This window comes from Chironomus tepperi, unplaced genomic scaffold (assembly GCF_022539635.2).
Source record: "Chironomus tepperi strain 1889 unplaced genomic scaffold, CSIRO-AGI_Ctep_v1 contig_85, whole genome shotgun sequence".
NCBI classification, from domain to species: domain Eukaryota; kingdom Metazoa; phylum Arthropoda; class Insecta; order Diptera; family Chironomidae; genus Chironomus; species Chironomus tepperi.
Genome location: NW_027226207.1, coordinates 4,056,668 through 4,082,474, shown reverse-complemented (window position 1 = coordinate 4,082,474; position 25,807 = coordinate 4,056,668). Strand labels below are relative to the sequence as shown.

The 25,807-nt window shown below is 32.5% G+C and overlaps 1 protein-coding gene across 11 annotated transcripts in view; it reads right to left on the bottom strand.

Moving 5' to 3' along the window:
* CASK (peripheral plasma membrane protein CASK) overlaps positions 1 to 25,807 on the bottom strand; it is a 278,246-nt gene that overhangs the window by 250,967 nt on the left and 1,472 nt on the right. For all 11 annotated transcript variants that reach the window (XM_070635181.1, XM_070635183.1, XM_070635186.1 and 8 more), the window contains exons 2-3: positions 13,737 to 13,849; positions 9,204 to 9,309 (exon numbers count right to left, since the gene is read on the bottom strand). In XM_070635181.1, coding sequence (XP_070491282.1) covers positions 9,204 to 9,309; positions 13,737 to 13,849 — 219 coding nt within the window. The remainder of the gene's footprint in view (positions 1 to 9,203; positions 9,310 to 13,736; positions 13,850 to 25,807) is intronic.

Here is a 25,807-nt window from a genome sequence, read left to right as displayed (position 1 = left end):
ATATCAAAAAATTAAATTTTGTTTATTTTATTCTTATTCAATCCTTAGATTGTCAACTGTTGATGATCAGCTCTAAATACCGCATTAAATACTCAAATCTACCTTTACTACCTTTACCACCCTAACAACCCCCCAATTGACAATTGCTAGTTTTTGTTCTACTTCATAAATTTTTGGATAGGCCCCGTCTCTATGGCAATAATTAATAACCGCAATCAACAAAATACACATCATACTATCATTATGGTTATCATCGCATGTCATTAAATAAAATGAAATGATGATTATATTCAATCTTTCTGTCGTCTGCTCATCTCATTTACCTCTTTCTAGTTTTTTTGTGTACATTCTTTGATGTGGGATTGTTTGGGGATGATGTTATGCACTGTTGGAGGCAGAAGCACGCTTGAACTTTGGTTATAATCGTCATGATTTGTGCCAATGAAAAATGGGACGAAATCTGTCGTCACGAAGCCGTCAGGGCAACTTTGCGTCTTAACATTAGTATTGTGGCATAATACCACCCTAGCAAACACGCTGTGCTGATTATTACACACATTTTGTTACTATGAAGTGCTTCTAGATTAATTTAAACGTCACCTAACATCCACACGACCTTTCCAACTCAAATGATAACTTTTTCCTTCTCAGAATGTATTTTTTCCTCTTCTTTTTAATTTATTTTTTGGAATGCATCCAAATCCTGACTGATTCTATGAAAAGAGGTTTTACGTTCGAACATAAAAGTTCGGTAATGCACGAATTATTTGAAAATAAAACCAATCTCATATAATTTGATTATATAACTTTAAAGGAGCTTTAACTTTGAATTACTGCAATGTAATTCGATCTTTTATTATATTTTGGCTGTTACTAAGCACCTAATTAAAATCTCTTGATCTCATTAGGGAATATATATTTCATCATAAACTACTTATGTTGTATTTATTGATTTTTTCATAGAATCAATTAAATTTTACGACGTCAATCATAAATTCTGTGTAATGATCTGAAGCGTTCTTTTGGAATTTTATGATGAAAATGTGTTGTAGCAGGCATTAATAAATTTAATGTTTTAATTTTATATTGATTATATAGAGGTAGGGTACATATTTAATATTTAGGATTCTGAAGGAGAATTCAGAATTGGTGGATTCAGAATGTCGAAACAAATACGAAATGCAGACGGTGTTCAACAAGTTAGTTTCATGGCACTATGGGACAGTTGTAATATGGTCAACTGACCTAAGTAAGTTTTTGATATGAAAAGGCAAATGGAGTAGTATCCATACAGCATTCCATGTAATGATTGAGAGATCGGTATCTGGTGGGAATCAAACCCACGTACTCACAAGAGAGTACTTCAGATTTCCGGTTTGTCGCCTAATCACTGAGCCTCTGGTACTGGCAGATTCGCCAATTTATGTGCCCAATACCCCAGACTCTGATCAGACATCACTAACAAAAGTGTCCTAATTCCATGAATCATCCAAAGATGCTCTTATCAAGATACACATGTATATGCTTGTACAACAGCAATTACTTAATCAGATCTGAAAGATTCACAACTACACAAAATCGGATCGCAGGTAATGATAATTTATACAATCGAGCTTCCCTAGACAACAGCACTTAAACCCATACCTAAAGCTTCCATTGATATTCTAGTTTCATCTCCATCCACATATAAAACTTAATTGCAACTCTATTCGAAAAAAGTCCATTAAAACTTTTCAAATTTTTATTTTTTTGTTCCACAAATTGTTTATGTTTACATCATCCATTTGGCTCTCTGTTCAAATAAGCTACATCTTTCCCCATTCAAATTCAAATATGTATAAACATTTGTTAAAATGCAGAATTAAGCATGTATTTTTTGAGCAACTTGAAGTACTTCTTTTTTTGCAATAGTAAAGTCATTCAAATCTGAATTTTTAATGAGAGTATGCAATGGATCTAGATAATTAAATTCATCAAGTCAGATATCCTTTTCATATAGATAGTATATTATGCATAAAGTTCAATTGTTTTTCTCAATTGATAGCTTCCAATTCCCATAGTTATATCCGATCGAAGGAAGAGATGATGAACATTTAAATAAATATTTGCATTAAAATATAGCAAATGTATCAATTTTGAAACTAAGAACGTCCGGGAGTTGACCAATCTTTAAATTGATGCCACAGCATGGAGCTCTTAAATCATCATTAAAAAGAGAGTTGTATGATTCGTTCATAATTGATGTCAATTCTAGTAAAACGGGTTGGGATTTATCGACTGTACCTTATCTGTACCCTAGCTTAGTCTATGCTAACTGACAACGAGCATGATTTTATGGTACGGTAATCCTTCTACGGTACCTAAAAGTGTTCTCTTTGTCTCTTAGAGATTGAGATTTGTGAAACTTGCAATAAAATGTCAAGCTCAAAACTTGGATTTATACCATCGACTAATTGCAGCCTGTTCCATTGTTATGCTAGCTTTTACAGAAAATTGGCTATCCGAAGCATCATTCCTCATACAAAAATTTGGAATATTTGATTCTAGAGATGAATTTTCCTGTAGATATTCATTCATTAATGACTCCAATGCAATGATATTTTTCAATTCATAACTACATTGGTGCCTCAATGAGAACTTTCCGTCCATCTGAGAATTACCGCTTTTCTCTTTGAGTCAATATTAGAAATAAAATTCAATATATGCTCAAGAAAATATGTTATATTATATTGCTGAGGAACATTTATACCTTTTCCATGTTTGAGAATGTTCAATTCCGGAAACTTTGTTTTACTTTACTACGCTGTAATACACAAACGTTTTTGCATATTTCCTTAACATAAAAAAATAAAACTAGAGACGGCAAAAATGGCAACAATGTTCTATTTTTTCCCTATCTTTTATGGATGAAGAAGAAGAAAGATTTTTTTATCCATTGTTTTGCATACAAATATAACAATTGCTGCCGTGTAACAGTAATAATAGTGGAAACTACCTTTACGGTATGAAATGGTATAAAATTGGATGATAACTAAGGGTTGAGTTACTTTTTTTTCCGCAGTATGCCTTCATTTTATTGCTCCTAAAAACTTTTGATATTGATTTTATGGAAAGTTATAAAAGGATATTCGCAGGTGGATGATATGGGCGCATCTTTATTATGGAATTAACTGTGTATGTAAAACTAACTCCATAAAAAAAGCTCAATATTGAGACTTTGGTATGGCTGCTTGATAGTAAAAGTTCATAGAATTGTGTGAGCTTCTTGTTTGAGAATTATTCGGGATTCTGAGTGAGTTTTTGCTGTAGATGTATTGATGTCGTGCATGGCATTGCATTTGGCATTAGTAATTGATAAACGGAAGTCAGCTGGAACTATGCCAGCTTTAGGAGAGGTTTAAGAGAAGTCAGGGATTGCAATTGATCAAATGTACAGCCAGCGAAGTATTGAAGTACGTAGCAACATTGATCCATGCAACGTTATCACATACAACCCAGCTAGTTTAGTTTTATCTAAGCATTAAGGTTGAATTTCTCTTTAAATCCATGAATCTATTTGAAGCTAGAACTGGTCAGTACCCAAATGGACATCATAACCAAACAACCCCCTAACCACTATTAAAAATTAAATGTTCATTTAAGATTCAACCAGATGAACAGCATGTCACTGCATAAACTACATTTTATCCTGTCTAAACTTACTCTAGCCTACGGCAACCAGCAACAAAATAAGAAAATAAACAGAAAACAAATTAAACAAATACTTTATTTACTTCTAGACAACTCTATCAACTCAGTAGGTAGACAGACTAGCCGTAATGATAATACATTCTTAAGAAATGAGATAAAAATAGCGGCAATTAAAAATTCATTAACATTTTGAAAGGAATCGATCCAAAATTGAGTGAGAAAGGTATGAAAGTTTTAATTTATACATTTTCGAAATCAGTTCCAAAAAATTTCTACTTTTTGAATTATTTGCCAACCTCTTTTTCAGCTTCTTATTGTACTTAAAAATTTGTTAATTTTTCTCCTTTCTTATTTCTAAATTTTGGCAGCTTTTACATAACATTAAACGCTTCAATAATTTACAGGAAGCTTTACAGGTGTGTAAGAAGAGTAGAATTCTACAGAAAAAGAACTGAGAATCCTCATACAGTCATCGCTTTTTCATGTTAACATGAGGAAAAATACAACAGCAGAATTTTTAATTAAGTCTTTGCTACGCTAAAGAGATGGAAAAAGAATATTATTGAGTGAATGAGTATAACAAATATTAACGTTGTATTACAATATTTGCTTAGATAGAATGTACGTTCGTACGTGTACAAGGAAAGCTTTCATGTTTAACATTCTCTATACCTTTTTCTTCTAGTTATTGAAATATGAATCTAGTACAGTTGTGGTTAACCTTTTATTTTATGCGGTACACCTTGGTGGTAAGCATCAATCATAGCTGCATATGCCATATGATTCATGGCATTTCTAACACTAGTGTGCCGCATCTCACAAGTTGCCCCTCACTGATATGTGAATATAATTGTTTTTTAATGTTACTCACTAAGATGCTTCAAAATCCCGAGAAAATTGAAACTTTTACCTGAAAACTATTTCGTGCAATATTCATTAAATAACAATCATGAATATTTTTAGGTAAACTAGATGATCCATACACATGTGCACATTCAGAATTTACTTCAATTCAATGTTAATTTTCACATGTCGAATTCGCATGAATCCATAAATATTAAATTTTGGCTTATACGCTTTAAATAATTTTACATAAATGTAGCGAATGTAAAATAATAAAAATAAGAAGTCAACAATCTATACGCTAAAATTTTATGTCAATTTTCAATGATGAATAATGATTTATTCATATAAATTTTAACATTTGTCTATCAATATCAAGTTTCTTGATAAGAAGTATTAACAGGAATATCGATATCGTAGGCGGTTAAGTGCTTAGATAGCTTAATTGGAAATTGGATTGTGCTTTACACAGGGTACTTCCACCCCTACGCGATAACTTTTTTTTTTTCTTCAAACGATGCCTACACACACATGCGTGAATTGTTTAAAAATTTAAGAATTTTTTTATGGCAGGGGTGTATTAAGTGCTATATTTAGTATGATTGCACGTTTAGATGGCATACTTTTGTGTTCTTAGAATACAGTGACGCATTATGAAGACGGTTGACAGTCATTTCATGGAACTTAAGTATTTTTTGCTGCAGTAGTTCGAAGCAAGGTATCCTTTAATATTGGTAGCCTGCAAAAGATGTAGATATCTTGTTGTACAGATGGTCTTTGCTGCCAAGAGTTTCAATTTGCATCCCGAGTAGCAAGACTATTAGAATTTCAATTTTCAGCAAATTTACAGCGATGCTATATTCATATGATTAGTTCCAATTTATTAATTGTGAATCGAAGGATCTTCTCGATCAGTTAAGTGATTAAAAATCCGGTTCAAAGACGTAGTGCCTCTGACATTAAGTCAGATCCCTCAAGCCAGAGCGTAAATCGATTCAGAATCTAACCTAGACCAGCTTCATGAAGCCAGAGCCATCAAGCGTTGGTCTAGTGTTGGATTCAGCATCGATTAACAGACTTGTACTATTCTGGTCTAATAATCTGCATATTAATTCAAGAAGACTGGATTAAAGCTTAGCTGTAGTGATGATTACTAGAGCATGCTACATCTGCTGTAGAAGCCAGTTACATACATTTCATAATTAGATAATTGACTCAATTGAGTGCATGTTAAGAATATTCTAATCATACTCTCAACACTGTGCCTTTATAACAAAATTCACAAGCGCTTACATCGATCCTTTCCATTAATATACCACGCAATTCCAATCGATTGAAGATATATGGTATCATCTCCCCAGATACGCAACTGATTAGCAAGCCATAAATATTTTTACAGCCACTTCATGACACAAATATATGTTCTAGTCCTCATAACATTTTTCATTCGTTAAATTAATTATTATTCCACTTTATTCATGGTGAAAAAGGTAAATAAAATTATAAAAAAAAAAAAAAAAACTTTTTTTCTTTTGCTTTAAATTTCCATATTTCTTCCATTTCGCACAAAAAACGAAATTGTCTTTTTTTCTTTGTGGATGGAGGCGAAATAAAAGAAGATAAATTGTTATGACATTTTTGCAAGTCAATGGAAATTGTAAGCCGGTAATTTTCTTATTCATGTTATGATGAATCATTAACATTAAAAGTGATGCTAAATTTAGTGCCTCCTTTATAACTGAGTTATATACATTATTTTTTGTTATGCCTTTTTCAATTTCAATACATGATGTTATCTCATTCAGGCAGGAAAATAAATGTATTGATCGTGAATCTTCAAATGGCATTGGGATGTTTATCTATATATATTTTCTTTATTCATTAGAATAACATCAAAAGCTTATTGATTAGATTCAAGTGTTGTGTTTTCCTGACTTACAAAATATGGCACGAAACAGAAGCTTCAATTGAACTTGACTTTTAAGAATTCTAGGTAAAGATATAAAAATATATAGTTTTACTGAGTCATCATTATTCATCTACACGCGATGGTATAGCTATCGGGTCAATGTCATTGCGGCTTTTAATACTTTCTGGCAAAGGTTGCAGGAATGACAATTTTGGAACGAAGTTAGATGCGGTCATGAATCTCAATGTTGAATATGTATTATACGTGTGTAATTCGGGTTAGTAATATGAGGATCATCGTTATTTCCGACGTATAATACTGGGAATCGAACCTACATCTTAACAATTTCCAGACTGTCTTTTTCCCTTACAATTCGGTTTCACAGAGGTCGTATTCTTAGACTGACAGATTTGCCTATATAAAACATTACACCCAACCAGAAAATTTAGCCCACATCGGTTAATCAGTCAATAGTCCGACCCTATGTCAATGTGACTCTGATTTTTGCTTTTCGAGCATGAATTTTTATCATTCAAAATTAAAGTTGTTATGCTTTACAAAATAATGATGACAAAATCACACAATCATCAACGCCTCAAACTAAAATGCCTCAAAATTCAATTAATAACAATCAATACATAACTTCCCACTCTCCAGCAAGTTCAATAACCTCAATGACATGAGATAAAGCCAACAATTGATAGATATTTATAAATTTTATCGACATTCTACACTAAAAATATAAATTTAGCCATTATCATTATCGTAAACATTAACCGAAATTTCGGTAATATTAGACAAACAATTTAATTCCTGTTTATTACATCCCCATCGCATCACCTGAACTAAGGTTCAAAAAAAAATGTTCTTTTAAATACCTTCAAACTACATAAATATTAATAATAGCACTATTAAATTTTTAATCTCTAACACTAACAAATTATACATTCTTTACATGAACTGAGTCAAGTTACATAAATATTTACAGTCATTATCTTCAGAACAAACAAAATGCCTTTTCATAATAGTCACGGTAAGGTAAATAGTCTGTCGTGGTGTTAATAAATATTTTTCATCGCTCTGTGATTCCGACAATTTTTTTCGGGTTGGATGTTTGCGATGTCTCACTTTATTGACAAAGATGACATAACATAATCAGCTTGTTCATGACAATATGTACGATCGATGATTACATTCCTTCAGGCAATTAAGTTACTGACACAAATTTGTAAAATTGATTGAGTATATAATTAATTCATACAGCTACAGAGGGGAATTACGTCAAAAAAATTATATTTTTAACACAGGCATGATAAGAAGATAATAAGAGAAGTTATTGGCTCAGTTACGAGGCATGGCAAACTAATTACCTAAAAATAACTTAAGAACTAATGGAAATTGCCATATCATAGCTGGTAAAAGGGCTTATCATTGACAAGATTTTAATTATTAACTTTCATAAACATGCGTATGTAATTATAACAATTGGTAAAGTAATTTACAAGACAAATTGTGAACATTCATGCTTGTTAAGGATATATTATGTAAGATACAAATGATGTGGAATATAATTCTGTGGGTTCAAAGCATTTTAAGTGGATTATGGAGAAAAATATCCGATATTTTAGTACAAAAAAATTGCAGCACAGGCCAATTACTAGCATATAGGACATTGCATAACCTTTTTTGCGTCATATAGAATATAGAATATTTTTTATGAATATGAAAATACATATTTGAGTATTTTGAGGACATACAAAGCTAGGGTGAGTTTCCGGTCGATAGAAAATGACCCAAATGGACTATTACAATATTTTTTGTGCCTACGGAAGCAATTCAAATTTATTTCCTAGGTAAAGTGACCCAAAAAAAAGTAGCAAAACTTTAAGTTTCCAAGAAAATCCCCAAAAGTCTCTCATAATTAAATTTTCAGGCGATAATGCACTGCGTAATAATATTGAAAAATTAATATCATGGAGAGTTCATTGCCACACGCTGTTTTGATCACTGTAGAACGTGACAAAAATAAATATCACTAAAACTTCCAGTATCTCAACAGACTTTACATTTTGATAACGAAAAATTTACATGAAATACATTTTTAAAAAAATTATAGCATACGGTAGCCAAAGTAGCATCGATTAGGGGTCGTTTGAGTGTTATGTAATGTTTGATTGGGGATGAATCTTTGATTCTTTAGTGCTGGATGAGAATTGGGTCATAAAATGAGATTTTGAGGAACTAAGCTGTTGTATTCTCGGTGCTATGAGCCTTTACGGGCATCAAATCAAGTCAAGGCTCAGTCAGACCGAAGCTACGCCTTTGAAGTTGTATGATGTAGCCTTTTTCATCGTCGGGCAAGCACCTCTAGGTCTTTTAATATTTTATGACCATCAAGACCACAGATTAGTGCCTTAAATATTATAATCCACCGCTCAAGGTCTTCAGAAACGAGAGATACAATTAGGAATTGACACTGAACTCATACTTAATACTCAATACTCAAGTTCCTCAATAACATTTACAAAACATACCCAAAACTCTAAACTCAAGTACCAAAAAATCTACAAAACATCAGTCTCTATATCCATGATCAATTACAGACGTTACATAACATCCCAACAATCCCCACCCTTAAAATAGCGGAAGGAAGAAGGAAGATCATGTAAAATAGCAATATGCTTCCAACAAAATATTTTACTGAAACTTTTATTGTTGATTAGCATACGTGTGTCTATTAACATAAGAATTTTATACTTACAATTCAAATACCATATACAGCATCCCCTCGGAACTATAAGTTTCAAGCAGCTCAACAATATGCGGATGTTTTAACATGTGACATATTGTTGCTTCACGCTTTAAATCTGTAAGAAAAACAAAAAGTAAGAAGAGTTAAAAATTTCACGTCAAACAAAGAAAAAAAATTGCGTCGACATTAAGTATTAAATTGGAATGTATGGAAGAAGAATGAATGAACAAAAAATTTTTTTTTGCGGAATTTCTCGGTTGCTCTTTTCAAGGTTAGCTCCATATTTCATGAAACTTTTTCCATAAAAAAATAATAAAAAATTTTGCTTTAAATGTAAATTCTAACTTCCAATTTAACAGTGTTGGGAAGGATATGATGGTTAAATATTTGATGGTCAGCGAATCGTTTAAAGCAAGTTAAGGTTTCCCGATTCTCGAGACCGGGACCGAGTACGAGTCTGCTTGAAGTCTCGGTCTCGGTCTTGGTCTCGCCATCGGAATCTATTTTTTAATGTAGATGATGTTAGTGTTTTAAGAACCAGAAAAGACTATCTGCATCAAAGTCAGCTTGACAAGCACGATGTGTTTGCTTGGACACCGCTACATCACAGAAATAACGATCAAACTTCAAGTTGCCCTGATAGCACCTTAACGGCTGATTTAAAACATAACGGTCATTCCTACGATGAATAGTCTGCATTGTACCACTTGAAAAGGTCAGTAACCGAATAATATGACTGGTTTTTAAATATGTAAGTCCCTAACATCTATCAAATGTCCTATCATGTCGATGACAATAAACAGCTTCTCAACAGCATCAAGTACCATCATACCATCTCTGCTTCCGACCATTCATTTCAGCATACCAGATTTTAACTGCCTTTTTGTTCCCCATATTTCCTCCCTCGTTTATGTCAAAATCACCATTGTCAGTCATTAATTATATGGGAATTAAAGTTCGGATATTGCATATCATTCATTACAATACTTCCCATGCGTCAATGATGAAAAAATAATTTTACTCATTTTTGAAATTACAATTTCAGGCACCAACAAAAAAAAGAAAAGAATTTATGATGTAAAATTAACATAAACATTACATGTATATGCATTAAATAAACATTCTCTCAATCTGGCTATTAATAATGAGATGATTACATAATTTAACGATCGAGGCATGTAATGAATAGAAAAGTAATTTCATCATATATTCTGTGGATGTGATATCTATCAATTTGTATCAATATATTATCCGATTGGCATGAAATAATGTGCTGAAAATCACAATCTATAGACACTTTTTATTTTCTGACGGCTGAAGGCGAAAATTTTTTATGTTCGGAATTCCGTGGCAGATAGAATCACAAAATTTTGTTTATGGTGTAAAAGAAATGACTTGTGAATTAGATACTCAAAAAGCAAGCAAGCAAGCCACAAAGAAGAGAAAAATTTATGGCTTTCATGCTTTACATTTTTTTAGGGAATCTTTCGAAGCTACTTGAACTATTTTTATGGGAGTTGAAGAGATTAATTCTTTATGGATGTATTTTTAGTATCTGATGAGTATTTCAGTAGTGTAATTGAGTGTCTATAAATGTGTTGGAATTTGGAAGTGAGATCAATTTACAGTTAAGATTTAGTAGGATTTGTGGACATACTAAGGTAGTATGTTGCCATACTGGATGTTGGATAGTGCCATATTGAAGAAGGACATTCATGGAATCAAGACTCCATGACCCCACATAATATCACAAATAACCCAGTAAATCATCCATTCATATCACCTCATGAGAATCTGACCTTGACTAATCCATAAAATCCGAAATTCCAACTCTCTCATTCCCCTGACTTCGAAATAACACCCAAAATGAATAAACTGACTTGACGTCCAACGGAAATTACAGAAAAAGTTCAATTTAAACCCTTCAATTCCAAACGACATTCTAATGGAACAAACCGGAATGCTTTCTATTCGACAGCATTTATTAATCAAACGAGTCATTGTCAGCCAACCTTCTTCTTCTTCCGGCAAATATTCAGGAATGGAATATTGATCTTAAAAAAATTCTGAATAATTATTCAAATTCATCATTAATAAAGTTCTTATCGTAGTCTGTTCCCTCAAGCACTAGACATAACTTTACCCTCATTCACAAACTCATTCTACATTAAGCAAGCATATTGTTGCTCAACTTTGAATTTTTCATTGTGTCTAATATCTCTGTATGTCACACTGCATAAACATGTCATCAAAAAATTTCCTTCCGTAAAATCTTAACATAAGCATGAAAACTCAACACAACATTATCCTCATCAAATAGAATATATTTTTGCTTTTGCTTCTTATTGCTTCAATCTTATTTTGAATAGCTCTCAGGACTATGTATCGAGTAGTAATAAAAATAGACTTCAATATTGTATTCTATGTCTCCATTGAAAATTCATTTTCATCTTATAAAAATTGCATATTATCATAGTCGTCTCATTCCAGTGTTTTTTTTTTTGGATGTGAACAGAACCGGAAAATGGGCGAAATAGAGAAAACAGAGACATTTACCAAGTTTGTCTTAGGGGACGTTCATTAATGGCGTTTTGGATGGATTGGTCGGGGATGCTGTTTGTTGGTTAGGTTAGGGGCTCTTAGTGGGATGTGTCTGTTACGCCACTGTAAGTTTTGTTACAAAAGAAGGGAGTAGATGGGGACAAATAATCAATTTATCCGCGTTACGTAATCAGTGAACGATCCCTTGATTGGTTTCCTCTTTTTTATGACATGCCATGTAATGTTCCTAGTTAAATTGATGTTTATGACTAGGGTTACCTTAGAATATAGACTATTAATCTGAACGAATTCTAGTCCATCTGTTATATAGCCTAGAAGTATATGCAGCTTGAAAATTGCTATATTATGGATACTAGGACTTGATCTTAAGTATATACTAAATTATCTTGAAGAGCTCGAAGAACAATGTTCCAAAAATCAACAGCAACAAGAATCTCAACTTTACAGACGTCATTTCCATTCAACCCCTAATGTGAAAAGTTTACTGTAAATTTTTCAATAGTATTGAATGGCAGTTGGGATTTTAGAGATATTTTATATTTGTCTTTTGTTTTTGTTTCTTGAATATAAAGAGCTTTTTTAGGGAGAGAAGTTTGTCGTTCATTCTATCCAAGCATCAAAGGCAAGTCTATGTAATGCTATAAATATTAAATATCTAAATTAATTTAAAAACTTTTCATTCGACTATACTTTACACAAAAGGGATTGTCCAACGTACTGTAAAATATCATCGAGAAAGTCATTGAAGAAGAAATTTAATAATGTTGAGTTTGATTCCTTTAATATTTTATGATTAAATTATCATCAGTTTTGACACCCCTTAAATGATGATGATTTAAATTTCTAGTCGACGTGAAGATGATTTAATAAGTCATCGATTATTTGGAGAAGCTTTAAAGAATTCTGACAAGGAACAAACGAGAATTTAAAGGAATTGAACGTGGCATTTAGTAGATTACAGTGTTGGTAATTTAGATGCGAATGAGAAGACTTGTAGATATCACATTAATCTAGTCCGTTCATGAATATTTATTTCTGATTGTGCGGATAGATGATATTAGTTTCCACCCGAAGAACACGATGATGCGAATTTCATTATTCTTCTTAGAAATGGGTCTAAATTAGTCATCATGTAGCCATCAGGATACTCCGGTGTCTTGCTGTCAATACGGTGTCTTGTCGACTACATTGCGATGGTTGGTTCAGAGTTTGTCTAGCATGAAACCCGAAAGATACCCTCGTGGACAAAATACGTTACAACTAGTCATCAACTGGACATTAACTACCCTTCAACTAGTTACAACATATTTTTGTCCACTCGGGATACAAAAGTACAAAGCCGATGAGACAGCAGCACAGCATGAATATTATATAACTCTGTCATTACGTCGGTTCTATGGCTGTATATAACAAGAAATTCTACATCAAATATTATCTATCCCAAAAGAGCTCCCCAAATTACAACACTGTAAAACTTTTTTATAGCATCAATCCAAACAATATTCTTAAGTGCTCTGACTGGTTGGGTCTAAGATAAATTCAAGTTTATTGCCTTTAAGAAAATGATAAAATCGATAATGTCAATGATGATATTTCGGTCACGAAATTAGAAATATATATTTTCGGCTTTTTTTCCTCTTTCTATTGATACGTGGGACGATATGCATTAACTTGAGGAGTTAACGACAGAGTGATGGACTTACCGACATAATGACAAATACTAAGGCTTCTAATAGTCAAAAGATACATCAAAAAATTAATATCGTTGATAAATGAATGTAATTCATTTCTTTTAAAAAAAAAGAACCTTCAAATTTGATACAGCAATTTTTAGGTATGAAAATAATGAAAATTGGTACGAAAAATATCCATCCACGTGTACAGACAAAAAATGTAAACGGCTCAATTTTATATTCAATATTTCAAATGAAATTCAATACGACTTTTTAAAGTATATTTTTTTTAAAGCATATTACTCACCAGATGTACTTAGTCCGGGGCTTGCTGTAAATTTAGCAACATCAACAATCTTGACAGCAAATTGTTGATTTGATTCTCGATGAATGCATCTGCGTACGATGGAGAATGGTCCTCTGTAAATAAATATAATTCAGAAAATTTTATTATTATTACTATTATTATGGCATGGTTTCCAGCAGTATTGCTACATATTGGGGAATTTTCTGAATATGTCATGACTGAACATGTCGAATGATTTTTATCAATAAATTGTGAGCAATCAATCAAATGCCAATAAAAAAATGAGAGATTTATTTATAGACATGTGGTAGTTTATAGTCCACATTATGACGTCTATTTTGTGGACAATATCATGAATGGAAGCAATTTATTGGAGTATATGTTATTCTTTTTTCATTCATTTCATCGGTGACGATAAAAGCTTGATGACAATGCTTTCTAATTATACTGGCAAATGTGTATCTGCATCTGGTAATATTAGGTGTGCAATCAGGGGAAGACGGGTGTTCTTTAGGAGATTCAAGAGCCTTTCTAAGAGGTTACCTATCATCCTGTCTATTACCTAGCATGTCATCAACCTCTTCAAGTCAATTTAGAGTCAATTTCAAGACAAGATTCATTGAAATAATGCAAAATTGAATAGTCCGGCTAGCATGCAGACATACTTGCACTCGAATCCAGTCTGAATCTACCACCACGCAATGCCCACTCTTCAAACCACATCCTTATCCTTTACTGGACCACCCACATCCCACTCATCCAATTCTTATCTCCCTCCCTCTCCCCTACAGCTCTAAGAATATAAAATCTAAATAAAATTTACAAGAATGAACAATCAAGGATTTTATGAAAGGTTATTATTGCTCCGGATGTTACCACCGGAATCCTTGAATCATACTTAATAAAATTAAAAAAGAAAAATTTCTACTTTATCATCTTTGTGTGCGTATAAAATTATCATCTTTGTGTGCGTAGAAATCTAAATAGAATACAATACAATTGGATCAGTTAAAGTTGGATTTTTTTGCTTTAATATTTTTCACTGGAGATTTATTCATGATAATAAAGAATTCAATTGTTGAATTTTGAGAGGCTTCGTAAAGAAAATTATAAATATAGCACGTTCTATGAGACAAAAGGTTGTAGATGAATTGGGATTTTAATTTGGGAGGCGTTCGTGTGTTTAGTGGTCGTGGTTTGGAGGGGAAGATGTTTAAATTGTTCATCAGAAGGTCACATACTAAGGAAATGGGTGTGGCACGGAAATAGCGTAAATTAGGATCCGTTCTATGACATTTCAAGCTTCATCTTCAAAACCGTCTCTGTTTGGCTTTGTTCGTCACCGTTCGGCTTTGTCCGTAACCGTTAGGTTTTTCCGTCATTGTTCGGCTTTGTTCGTCCCTATTCGGCATTATCCGTCATTCTTCGGCACCGAATTCCTACCTGAATGCTGCTTTTCGCTTTCTAGGTTTCCAACGTCCCTTTAAAGTATAGACCGTCATTAACCCCATTTTCCAATAGACAGAACTGCTATATCCTTGCCAAAATATCGATAACAATCTCCAAAACCAAGCATCTTTAAACCCTCCAAAACACGACACAACTCCTCGACGAAAACTCAATGATTTTTCATTCAACACAATAAAACACGATTCATCTTCAAAAACCGGATTACTCAGACTTTGCAAGAAAGACTGTTTTTCTTTGTAGTCGAAAAAGAAAAATAAAACGAAAAACCCCAGCTTAGATGATAGATCAACAATGTAACGAGAAGAAAACTTTTTGTACATTTGCTTTGGTTAACACATTCACATGCACACAAACGAAAGACACACAATAATTAGAAAATACAATGTCCGTATAGCAAAAAATAATATATCATGTCGGAAGGAACGTTAGAGATGATACATGCAGACATTTCGGATTTTTATTTTCTATTGAAGCAAAAATAAAGAAAAATGAAGTAGAAATAAAATTGAATATCCGATGGGAAATGAATGTGATTTGTAAGAATATTGATGGACCTTGAATGGTAGACAAGTAAACAGAACAGATTATTAATCTTTTCACTGAATACGCAGGCTATATACTGTTTTGATGAAATATTCAGAAAAATATATATTCCACATGATTCCTTCTGCTCTGTCGTGTGGCGTAGCCTTAATTTCGATATGAAAATCTTGGCAGATAATTTGCTTAAGTCTTCGTGTATCCCTTATGATTCTTTAATTCAGATACGAGAAAAAAAATTTTATCTGTCATGAATTATTAATGGATGGAGGAGTGTGCAGCAATTTTCATTGGATGATTCCCAAGAGGTAAAGTTATTTATTTGACGTGGATGTTACTTTTTTATGCAAAATGGTTTGAAAATGGCACAAAAAGGTTGGTTTTGATTATCAATGCTTGAACTTCAATGAAAATAGGTCAACGGTCATTTTGCATTTGAAATATCTAAACATACGTTCGTTGATTTTCCCCTTCTTAGTTGTTGTCCCCTTATTTTAAATTATTTAGTATTCCTCGAGACTTTAAAGAATAAAAATCTTACAAATTATTGCCGTATATTAAAGTAAACATTGTTGTTATCATTACAGACAAGTCATTAACTGTCTATAGGAGATTATTACCAAAAACAGTTTCATATTGACTTCCAAAAAATCATCTCTCAAACATCCACCAATTTGATCCAAAACTTACAACAACTCTCAAAATGATTGACTTCATTAAATCAATTACTTATAAAGTTGTTAACTTCCATGCAACACAGACAATGCTACCGTTATGTGAGGATTTCGTGAGTAAATACAATTAAAGAAATCGATGTAATTAAAATCAATTCTTTATATTTTTTCCTGAGCAGAAACGAACAATAAAGAGATATAAGCTATAAATCTTCTCAACCAGACACAACAAATCTTTTATAAGATAAACCCACATTGAGTTTTGATTATTGCTCTAAGAGAACTACACAACAAGGTACAACTTTATTAGTAAACAAGACATAAACGAGAATAATTCATTGACTTTCTTGGAATCGATATGCGCAAGGGAAATTACAATCTTGTGGATATATTTTGTAACAGAAGAGATGATAAGCCTTTTCGCCAATATTCAAAAAAGTAAGACGTCAAGGAAAAAATAACAAATTTTTCGCATAACATTAATCGATCATGATAAAAATATGTCCATCGACAAAGGCTTAACTTTATTCAGCACATTTACAAACAACAAGAGACTTATAAATAATGACGCGACCGTATTTTGTTCGATATTATGCATTTAATATGGTCGTAAAATATTAATGTCGTAATAAAGCTCGTGGCAATAGGTTAATTGTTCATGATGATGATTTATAAAATTCATAAAAATTGAGAACAGAAATTCAGTGCATTAATCTTTTTTGCCTGTCCATATACACTGTTCATCTATCACACAAACTTGATCAACCGAAAAGAATGAGTAATTTTTGAATCATAGCGTAGTCAAAGACCATCATCGTCTACAATTGGAATATGTTTTATGTGGGCATACATTAATCAGACATTTAATGCTACAGTATAATGTTTTAGAGAATGCTTGGGTGTTCCTCACTACATTATTTAACTTATATGATAATAATTACGAAGACTACGACAATGCATTAAAATATACTATCTTCTAGCTTCTAACCATTTTGGCAAGGTACGAAAATTCTGTTGGCAAGAACAGAGATCTGCAGGGTCATCTTCTAGTTTTGTAACCACAAAATATAGTCGTTGTATGCAGAATAAAAGGAAGAAGTTTAAATTTCTGCAAAGAATCTGGCATTGAACCTAAATTCCTCTAAAGCGTTACATAACATCTAAACAATTCCAACAAAAATACGAAAATCTTCATTTTCATCTGCGGTTGATGTTGACGGAAGAGAATTCCAAGAACAATGTCAACTTAAGAGATGACAGGTTTCTTCAGTTATGCTGAAAAAAGCTTCTGGCATTGTCGAGAAATTTGTTTTGCTTTTTTAGAAATAAATCGCTAGATTGGACGGTCCGCTGGCATATTTAATGTAATTTTCAATTTATGTTGTCAGGTACAGAAAATTTAGGCTGTTTTGGATTTAAATTAAAAAAATCTAAAAGTCTTAAGGTAAAAATCTTCAGATAACAAGTTTATATCGACCCAAATTTCTCATAACAAGAATGTCTTGCACATAACTTAATGGACAATGTCTAAAATAATCTTATCGATAATCAATTGAGCTTTTGAATCAGAGGAAAATCACGAACAAGTGGTGATTTAGACAAGCCCAAACAATGGTCAGTCAATCCGTAATCCATCAATTTATCCATCCATTTTTAATAAGAATCTGGATCTTTTTCGAAATAAAGGCACTGCAAGTCTAAACTTTACCCATAAATTATGATTTATTTGCAATCTTAAAGTACAATTAATTCATACAACAAAAAAGTTCTGTACTTAAAAGTTCTGGAAATCGACAAAAAAAATGTTTACTTTTGACTTCTGAATAAACACAATTGTTAGCGGAGAGGGACTGAAAAGTTTATGCAACCATTTACAGACTTTTTTTGTATTTTTTTAAACATTAATTCTCATTACGAGGAAGGAAAATTGCAGGGGAAATTGTTTGAATATAATGTTGAAGATTCATGCAAAAAGGGAGTCTCTAAAGCTATGTTGGAGTGAATTCGAAGATTTTTGGTGAATTATTCATATTTAAAAGTCTGTATTAAACCTAGCTTTATATGAGCCAAAGAGGCCTGACTCATGCCCTTGAAGATTCATCTAAATATCACATATTACACACTATGTAATGTCGCGAGCAATGAAAAAATTGTGTCGACAGCACTCTATTGTAAAGATTGAGACATCGGTCTCTGGAGGGAATCGAACTCGCACTCATGAAAAAGCAATGCTAATTTCCGATCTGTTGCCTAACCACTCGACAACAGAGGCCTTTCTCTCGCTCTGGCTGATTCTAGTGTATATGACTCCATACCCCAGATTCCACTCTGCTCATACACCACACAATGTTATCAAACACCGCAGTATTCATGCAGTTCTACTAAAATGGCTTAAACGCTAATCATACCCTGGTGTATGGAGAGCAATTGACCTTTGAAGACACTTTAAAAAACTAATTAAAGTCATGCTACACAGCAAATTGTGTACAAAATCGGACTTTTCATTCTTAACTTTACATCATTTGCGACCACCCTCCATAAAAAGTATCCTTTTTTATTAAAGTAGATAAATTACCAAATAATGGAAAGAGTGAAAGACGCGAAGGTTGAGTTTATGGCCTATTTTACCGCTTTATTCATAATGTGCGATATAAAAATGTTTTTGTGTTTATAATAAGGTTGCACGCTTACATAATTAAACTGAATGATTCTCCTTTGAGGAGTAGACACTTTGTTAATAACTTGTTAATTTCATTAATCTTTATCTTACAATGTTTTTCAAAGATTCTTTTATGAAAAAAAAATCTCAGCACCTTCACTAAGCCTTTATGATTGAAAAAGTTGTCATAATTTAATTAAATTTGTGCAAGTTTAGACCCCCTTTTCAACGTTAACAGAGCATAAATGCATGGAATAACAAAAAAGGAAAAACTCAATCTTTTGAGTTTGTTGGATGTCGCTTGAAGCTATTCATATAACCTAAAAAAGATTGAATGACAAAAAATAATATTCTGTTATGAAATATTTATTAACAGAATTTTCATATCTCATCTTTGTCCAAAATCATCATCATCTTTTTTCATCTTCCTTCATTCCTTATAAAAGTGAATCAAATTATTTTGATGTTAATACGTATTAAAAAAAATGAGTAAAATGACGTAAGATGTTCTGTATTGTTTTGAACGAATGAAAGGAACGAGAAGATAAATTGGGAGATGGGGAATTTCTTCATTTAATTCTTTTTCCTTTCTTTTCACCCTTTCTTCTGAAATTTTAAGCAATTAATGTTAAATTCCCCCATTTTTCTCTCTCTCAATATATTCATTATCATTCCTTATGTTTTCTCACAACAGAAACTGAAGAGTTTGCTTCTTTTTACTTGTGATATACATAAAATCAGGAGTAAAAATCTTGAAACTGGGTAAATTGTTATGACAGGCGCATTTTTTCAATGGGAGGTAAGGTGACGATTGTAAAAATTTATTACATGGATTATGTGGAAGTGGTGAGTTTGAAGTGTTTTAATGGGCTGAATGTAGCTTGAACGCATTATATGCGCTATTGGGTATTGGTAATATTGGTAATAGGCATGGAGTATTCAACGATAAAGTCAGTGTCAGGCGCAATCTACAGGCGGCCTTGATTCGCGATAGAATTGTATTGAAACGACACTGTAAAGACAACGACACTAATTGAGAATGTAGATCTTCTACCTTGGTGCCTAAGACCTCAAACATCAAAACTAACTCCCAGCTATCGATTTTCAGTTGTAGTTTTCAAAGTAACAAGACTATATCGAATCAATTCATCTCCTCATGCTTACAATTTGATGTAGCAACTCTAAGAGACTTCTGCCATCAATATGACTGTACTACAAACTATAAAAATTATTCCTCCCCTACCCTGATTGCCGAACATCATAAAATATCAATTTCCCTCATTCATAATCAACTCAACCATCATCATATTCAATCAAATCATTCCATATTTTCAGTCCAATCAAAACATCACAAAACCATAGCTTAATAAATTCAAATCAATAAAACTCGAATGCAATAAATCCTTCGGGCTATAAGCAAACATAGAAGCAAATATACTCCTGTGACAAACAAATGTCTCAACAAAACAAACTGTGGACAATAGCAGCAGTTTCTCCCTTTAAAGAAGTGCGTTAAATGAGGAAAAATGCTCTTCATTAAAAGCATTGCCAATGGGGAAAGGGGTGAAGTAAAAGTAAATTAAAAAGGAGAGAAAAAAAGGCAAGAAGAAGCAAGAAAATTGTAACTTTTTAATACATGAAATGAAGAAGACGAAATGAAATGTAAAGCGTGCTTCAAGACGTACGGGTTTGACAAATATATATGCACAGAATATATATCATTGACTTTAAATGACATTGTTTTTTAAGAGTAATATATTTTTGTTTCCTTGGGATTTTCTAATATAGCAACTTATCTCATGTTATTTTAACTTATTCTGTAGAAAATCAAATTTTTTGGTACGTCACAGCTCCCTTGCGATACGCAGCTGGATGGATTTATGTTAAAGGCTTTAAAAGCAAATCACTCAACATGATACAAAGAAGAAATATTTCATATTTTCTTGTGATTGATTATTTCATCAGATATATAGGTCGGGTTCTGTATTTTGATGCTAAAAATACTCCAGGCATCAAAAAAAAAAACTTCAAGAATACTTCTTAAATTACATCACAGACTTTTGCTTTTGACTACGCAGAATTTACCAAAAATATTCACAAGAACATGATCTAGTCGAAAACTTTACAAACTTCCCATCCAACTCTTGTCATTGACATGAAGTACTATAGAATTATAAATATGTGCATCTTAATGTACATACGTACACATTCAAAAGAAAAACTTTATAATGATGTAAGCAATTGTTCCAACTTTTTTGTTTACTTTTATTGTAGACAAGGTTGTTCATTTTCCCTCATTTTACTCCCGTTTCGACATGACTGTGCTCTATAAAAAAAATAAATTTTTTTTGCACTCGGTTTTTTCTTTCTTTTTGTTTTGTAATATGAGAGGAACGAGAGATGAAAAACCATAATGACATAAGCACGCGTACATATCTACTTTGTATAACGTGATTTTCACTAATTTGATCATATTTTCGACGAGATGTTTGAGTGAGTTTGTGTCGAAGTTGTGACTGACAGGCAATTATTCATGGCTAGTTAATCGAGTTGGCCTTGGAGTAAATTAAACTGTATTTTTATGCGAAAAGCACGAATCGGTTAATCGATCCAAAATCCGGCCCAACTCTGTTTAAATCCAACACCATGCCAGAGTCACGCCGACCTAGTGCCGGATTTTGGATCGATTAACTGACTTGTGCTATTCAAATTAATACTTAAAGCATAAAAATGTCTTAATTTTAATTAAAATCCAGAATCTCAAACTCAAATGATCTGTTAACTGTAGATCATACCAAGATAGTCTCATCCTCAACCCTTACAGCCTTTCCTAAAGTCAACAAAGATAGAAAAGCATGCCGAACGCTATGAAAAAAACGAGAAGAACCCATCGGAAATTTAATCTGCGGAATCAATTAGAAAATATCATAGAAGGGGTAATAAACTTGTTATAAACATATCAAACCTTCATCCTAAATGCATATATGCTAAAAATAACTCAATTTTCCGCCATTAATCAGTCAATTATGATCTTATCGAGTTGAAATTTGTCACAATTATTTTGTATAAGTGATTCCATATATTTTTTTTTTGGTCATTTATCATCGCAACATGTGCACGACATAATCAATTTTATTCATTCAAGCATGGCCTTTTTTTTCTACCTCACAAAATACAGCAACTGATATTCTAACTTCCATAAGCCTAGAAAATGCGCCTACATTGACATTTTACTCTTTTTTATCATAATTTCATTTCATTATCCCTCATCTTACTGTTACATCAAATGAGACGAAATGAGTGACGTTAAAGTTGAATATAGAGCATATGTTTGAGGACGTGCCTCTCATCTCGCCTGCTCTCATAAAATTCATATTTCGCATTAAACAAAAGACATTAAATTTTTCTTTTTTTAATAACCTGTCTTGGGATTTGTCTTCTTAATTAGTGACTGACTTGTTCATTAGAATACGCGCTGAAACTTTAATGTGGACATGCTTCTTTTCGGGTGATTTAAAGTTATTTCAAGAATTTTTCTAAGGATAGCTGTGGGGTAAATAATTAGTCTCTTGTGGAGTGTGCCGGTGGATGTTCTGCTCATGAACCATTCCAAATTGGCGATTTGCGATTTGTAACAAGCATGGCAAGCATTGTGGGAGGTTTGTAAGCATTTTTTTAATCGTTTCCCGAGCAGAACAGACTACTGATAATCATAGACATGTATCTAGATATGAAAACATGATAATTGTGTGCTATGCTTAAAAATGTCAAGTATATACGGTCAACTAGTCACATCCTGTTCCACTCGGGTTTAACATTGATATTGAACACTTTCTGTGTGTCTGCTATGTAACAAGAAATAGCTTGTAATCTGACAAATTGCAGCTACAACTGTTTTAATTCAGTATGTCGTTTATCGTACAACAGCCTGTCTATAACAATTAAAAACTGAATCAAATGAGATTTGAACTCACTTATCGTCATGTTTTAATCTTTATATAGTAGCCTAACTAATTGATTACTCTATTTCACTATCATAATTCCCTCCAAATGACTAAACATTTCGGTATCTTCAATCCAACGCCGCCACACCTCAAAACTACAAAACTAAAAAGAGTTCCATTAGCACACCCTTAACCAAATTTTAATGTGAATAATTTCTAAAGATGAAGTTAGTGCATTATTCATTTGAGAAACGACAAATTTGATTGCAAAAGTTCTTTATGTTTGTGGCTGTTTTATACAGGTGTAAAACCATGAATATCTGATTAATCCATTATGCCGCATTTGGGATTTTATAATTTAATGCTGATGAATGAAGTTTGCCTGCTTAACAGACAGCTTTAATCTGATTCGTACAATTTTTTTTTTTCGTAAAATTACTGAAGATTCAAGCAGAAAAAAATTGAGATGAAGATGTAACAAAGTCATGACAGCTTGTAGAAATGTACGTACGAAACTAGTTTAAAACATTATTGCTAATTATAACAAGTTTTGTTACAAGCATATAGCATTGCTGTACATTAACAAGTCAATGTTACATTGTCTATTCAATTTATGGCATTTTTTTCAATTATCGAATGTCAAAGTCAGTTCCACATAATTTAATTTCTCGTTAATGTTGTAAAAATGGTATGTCTAAAAATGTTTCGGGCACAAATGTGTTCAGTTCTGTTAAATTTCATGAAAATTTTAATTTTTTTGCTTGAAAATGTATTGAAAATAATATTTTTTAACGATGGAACTAAAGGTCATTTTGCTAGTGATGTCTGGTATTATGCCGTAAGCAATATGCGTGCGCTCGTCATATCGGTAACAGACTATGTATTGGATTGATATGTGTAAATGTAATTAAGAATTCCTTCCGGATTTTAAAAATTGGCAATGATGTTTATTTTTTGGAATTTAAAAACAACGAGAGCTTTTGTATGAAAAAGGGGTATTCAACTATGTACAATAAATATTATTCAAATCTCAAATGAACGTTACAACACATTGGACACAGATATTCATCAAGAATACTTAAATAACAGCAGTAAAGGCAACCAAAATCCCAAAATTAACGTTTAACGTTCAACGTCACTTACGAACTACCGCATGCCACAGCTGATGAAACATACTGATTGTAACGATTATTAGTTTCTGTAGAATACAATCCGAAATATAAATTTTGAAAATATATATCAGTGAAAATGTGTTGCACGTAATTTTAAAGTCAAGAATAAAAAAAAAAGTATAAACAAATAATTCTTATTTCGACTATGTTCATGCGCAAAATTTCTTCTTCCATGACTTTTCATCTAAATACTATCCGTTGTCTACACAGAGAAAGAGAAAAAACTGAAACAATTTCTATCGCAATTCCGTAAACAAACTGTCGGTTCTCAATTATAGAGCTATTTGAATTTTTATTACAATTTTCTTTCTGCAGCATTCTGTGTTGTAGCATTACTACTCATTCACAGAAAATCAAATAGAGAGAGGGGAAGAGGAAAAATTTTCGCACAGGAAAGAGGTAATGCCTTTTTTTTTGAAGATGCGAAGGAATAAAAAAATTAAATTAAGAATAAAAAAAAAAGTATATAGAATAGAAGTGGCAAATTTCCCGAAAAATGAGACTCTTTAAGGAGAAAATTACAGGAAATTACATTGACTGCATGACAAAGCTTACAAAAATCATCTGAACGAAAATGTCAAATAGGAATCGTGTATCAAGGAAGATGAGGAAATTACAATATTAATTTCGATGCTGTATTCTTTTGATCAGGCAATGTCAAAAAAACGGTCCTTAATTCTAGGGGATTTAAGGATTTTGTTTTGAGAGAAAAATTTGCGAAATTTTTAATTAAAAAAGGTCTCTTCAGAAGGTTACTTGATAATGTTAATTAGGTAGTAAGTGTAATAAGATAATGAGTTGGCTAGAGTGTGCAGCAATAGACAGCTACTTCGTTATTTATAGAGCACTTTTGATAATATGGACGTTGAAATAGGATTACAAAGAATCAGACTTGAAATTTAGCTATTTCCAAGTTTTATAGCTGATATTTGCCGAAAAGGTCTTTAACTAGTTCTGCTTCTTATCGATCTAGTTCAATGCTACTCAAACTCACAGGTTAACGCAGTGTTTCTTGAACTAAGCTCTTTGACACGAGTAGTGTGTCGCCAAATGTCGAAAATCATGACTTGGACGGACTTTTACTGACTAAGACAGGCTTAGATGGACTTGCACTGAAATAGACGGACTTGCACTGACTAAAACGGACTTACACTGACTGAGATGGACTTGCACTGACTTAGACGAACCTTTACTGACTTGGACGAACTATAAAAACCTTTGTAAATCCCTTTTTAACAATCTTGTTTACAAGTTAGTTTTCAACAAACTTTTAGCCCCAGCTGAACTCATAACGACTAGCTATTAAGTTTTCAGCAAGCTCTAAGCTATTCTTTATGGCCTGATTACCGAGAAATTATGGTCGACTAGATGAAATCCTATTGGATGTAGCTAATAAACTAAGATTATTCAATTAACACCAAAAGTATCCCATTACAAAAAAGAGGCTGATTAACCCATCCTCATTAATACTGATTAACGTCAAATGAGTTGTGCCTCAAAAAAGATCAAAATCCATACCATGAGATATTGAACTAAGGAACGTAAATATGATCATTATTATCAACCAGCACTCCCGTCTCAAAAATGCCTAATAAAGCCATTTCTCCGACAA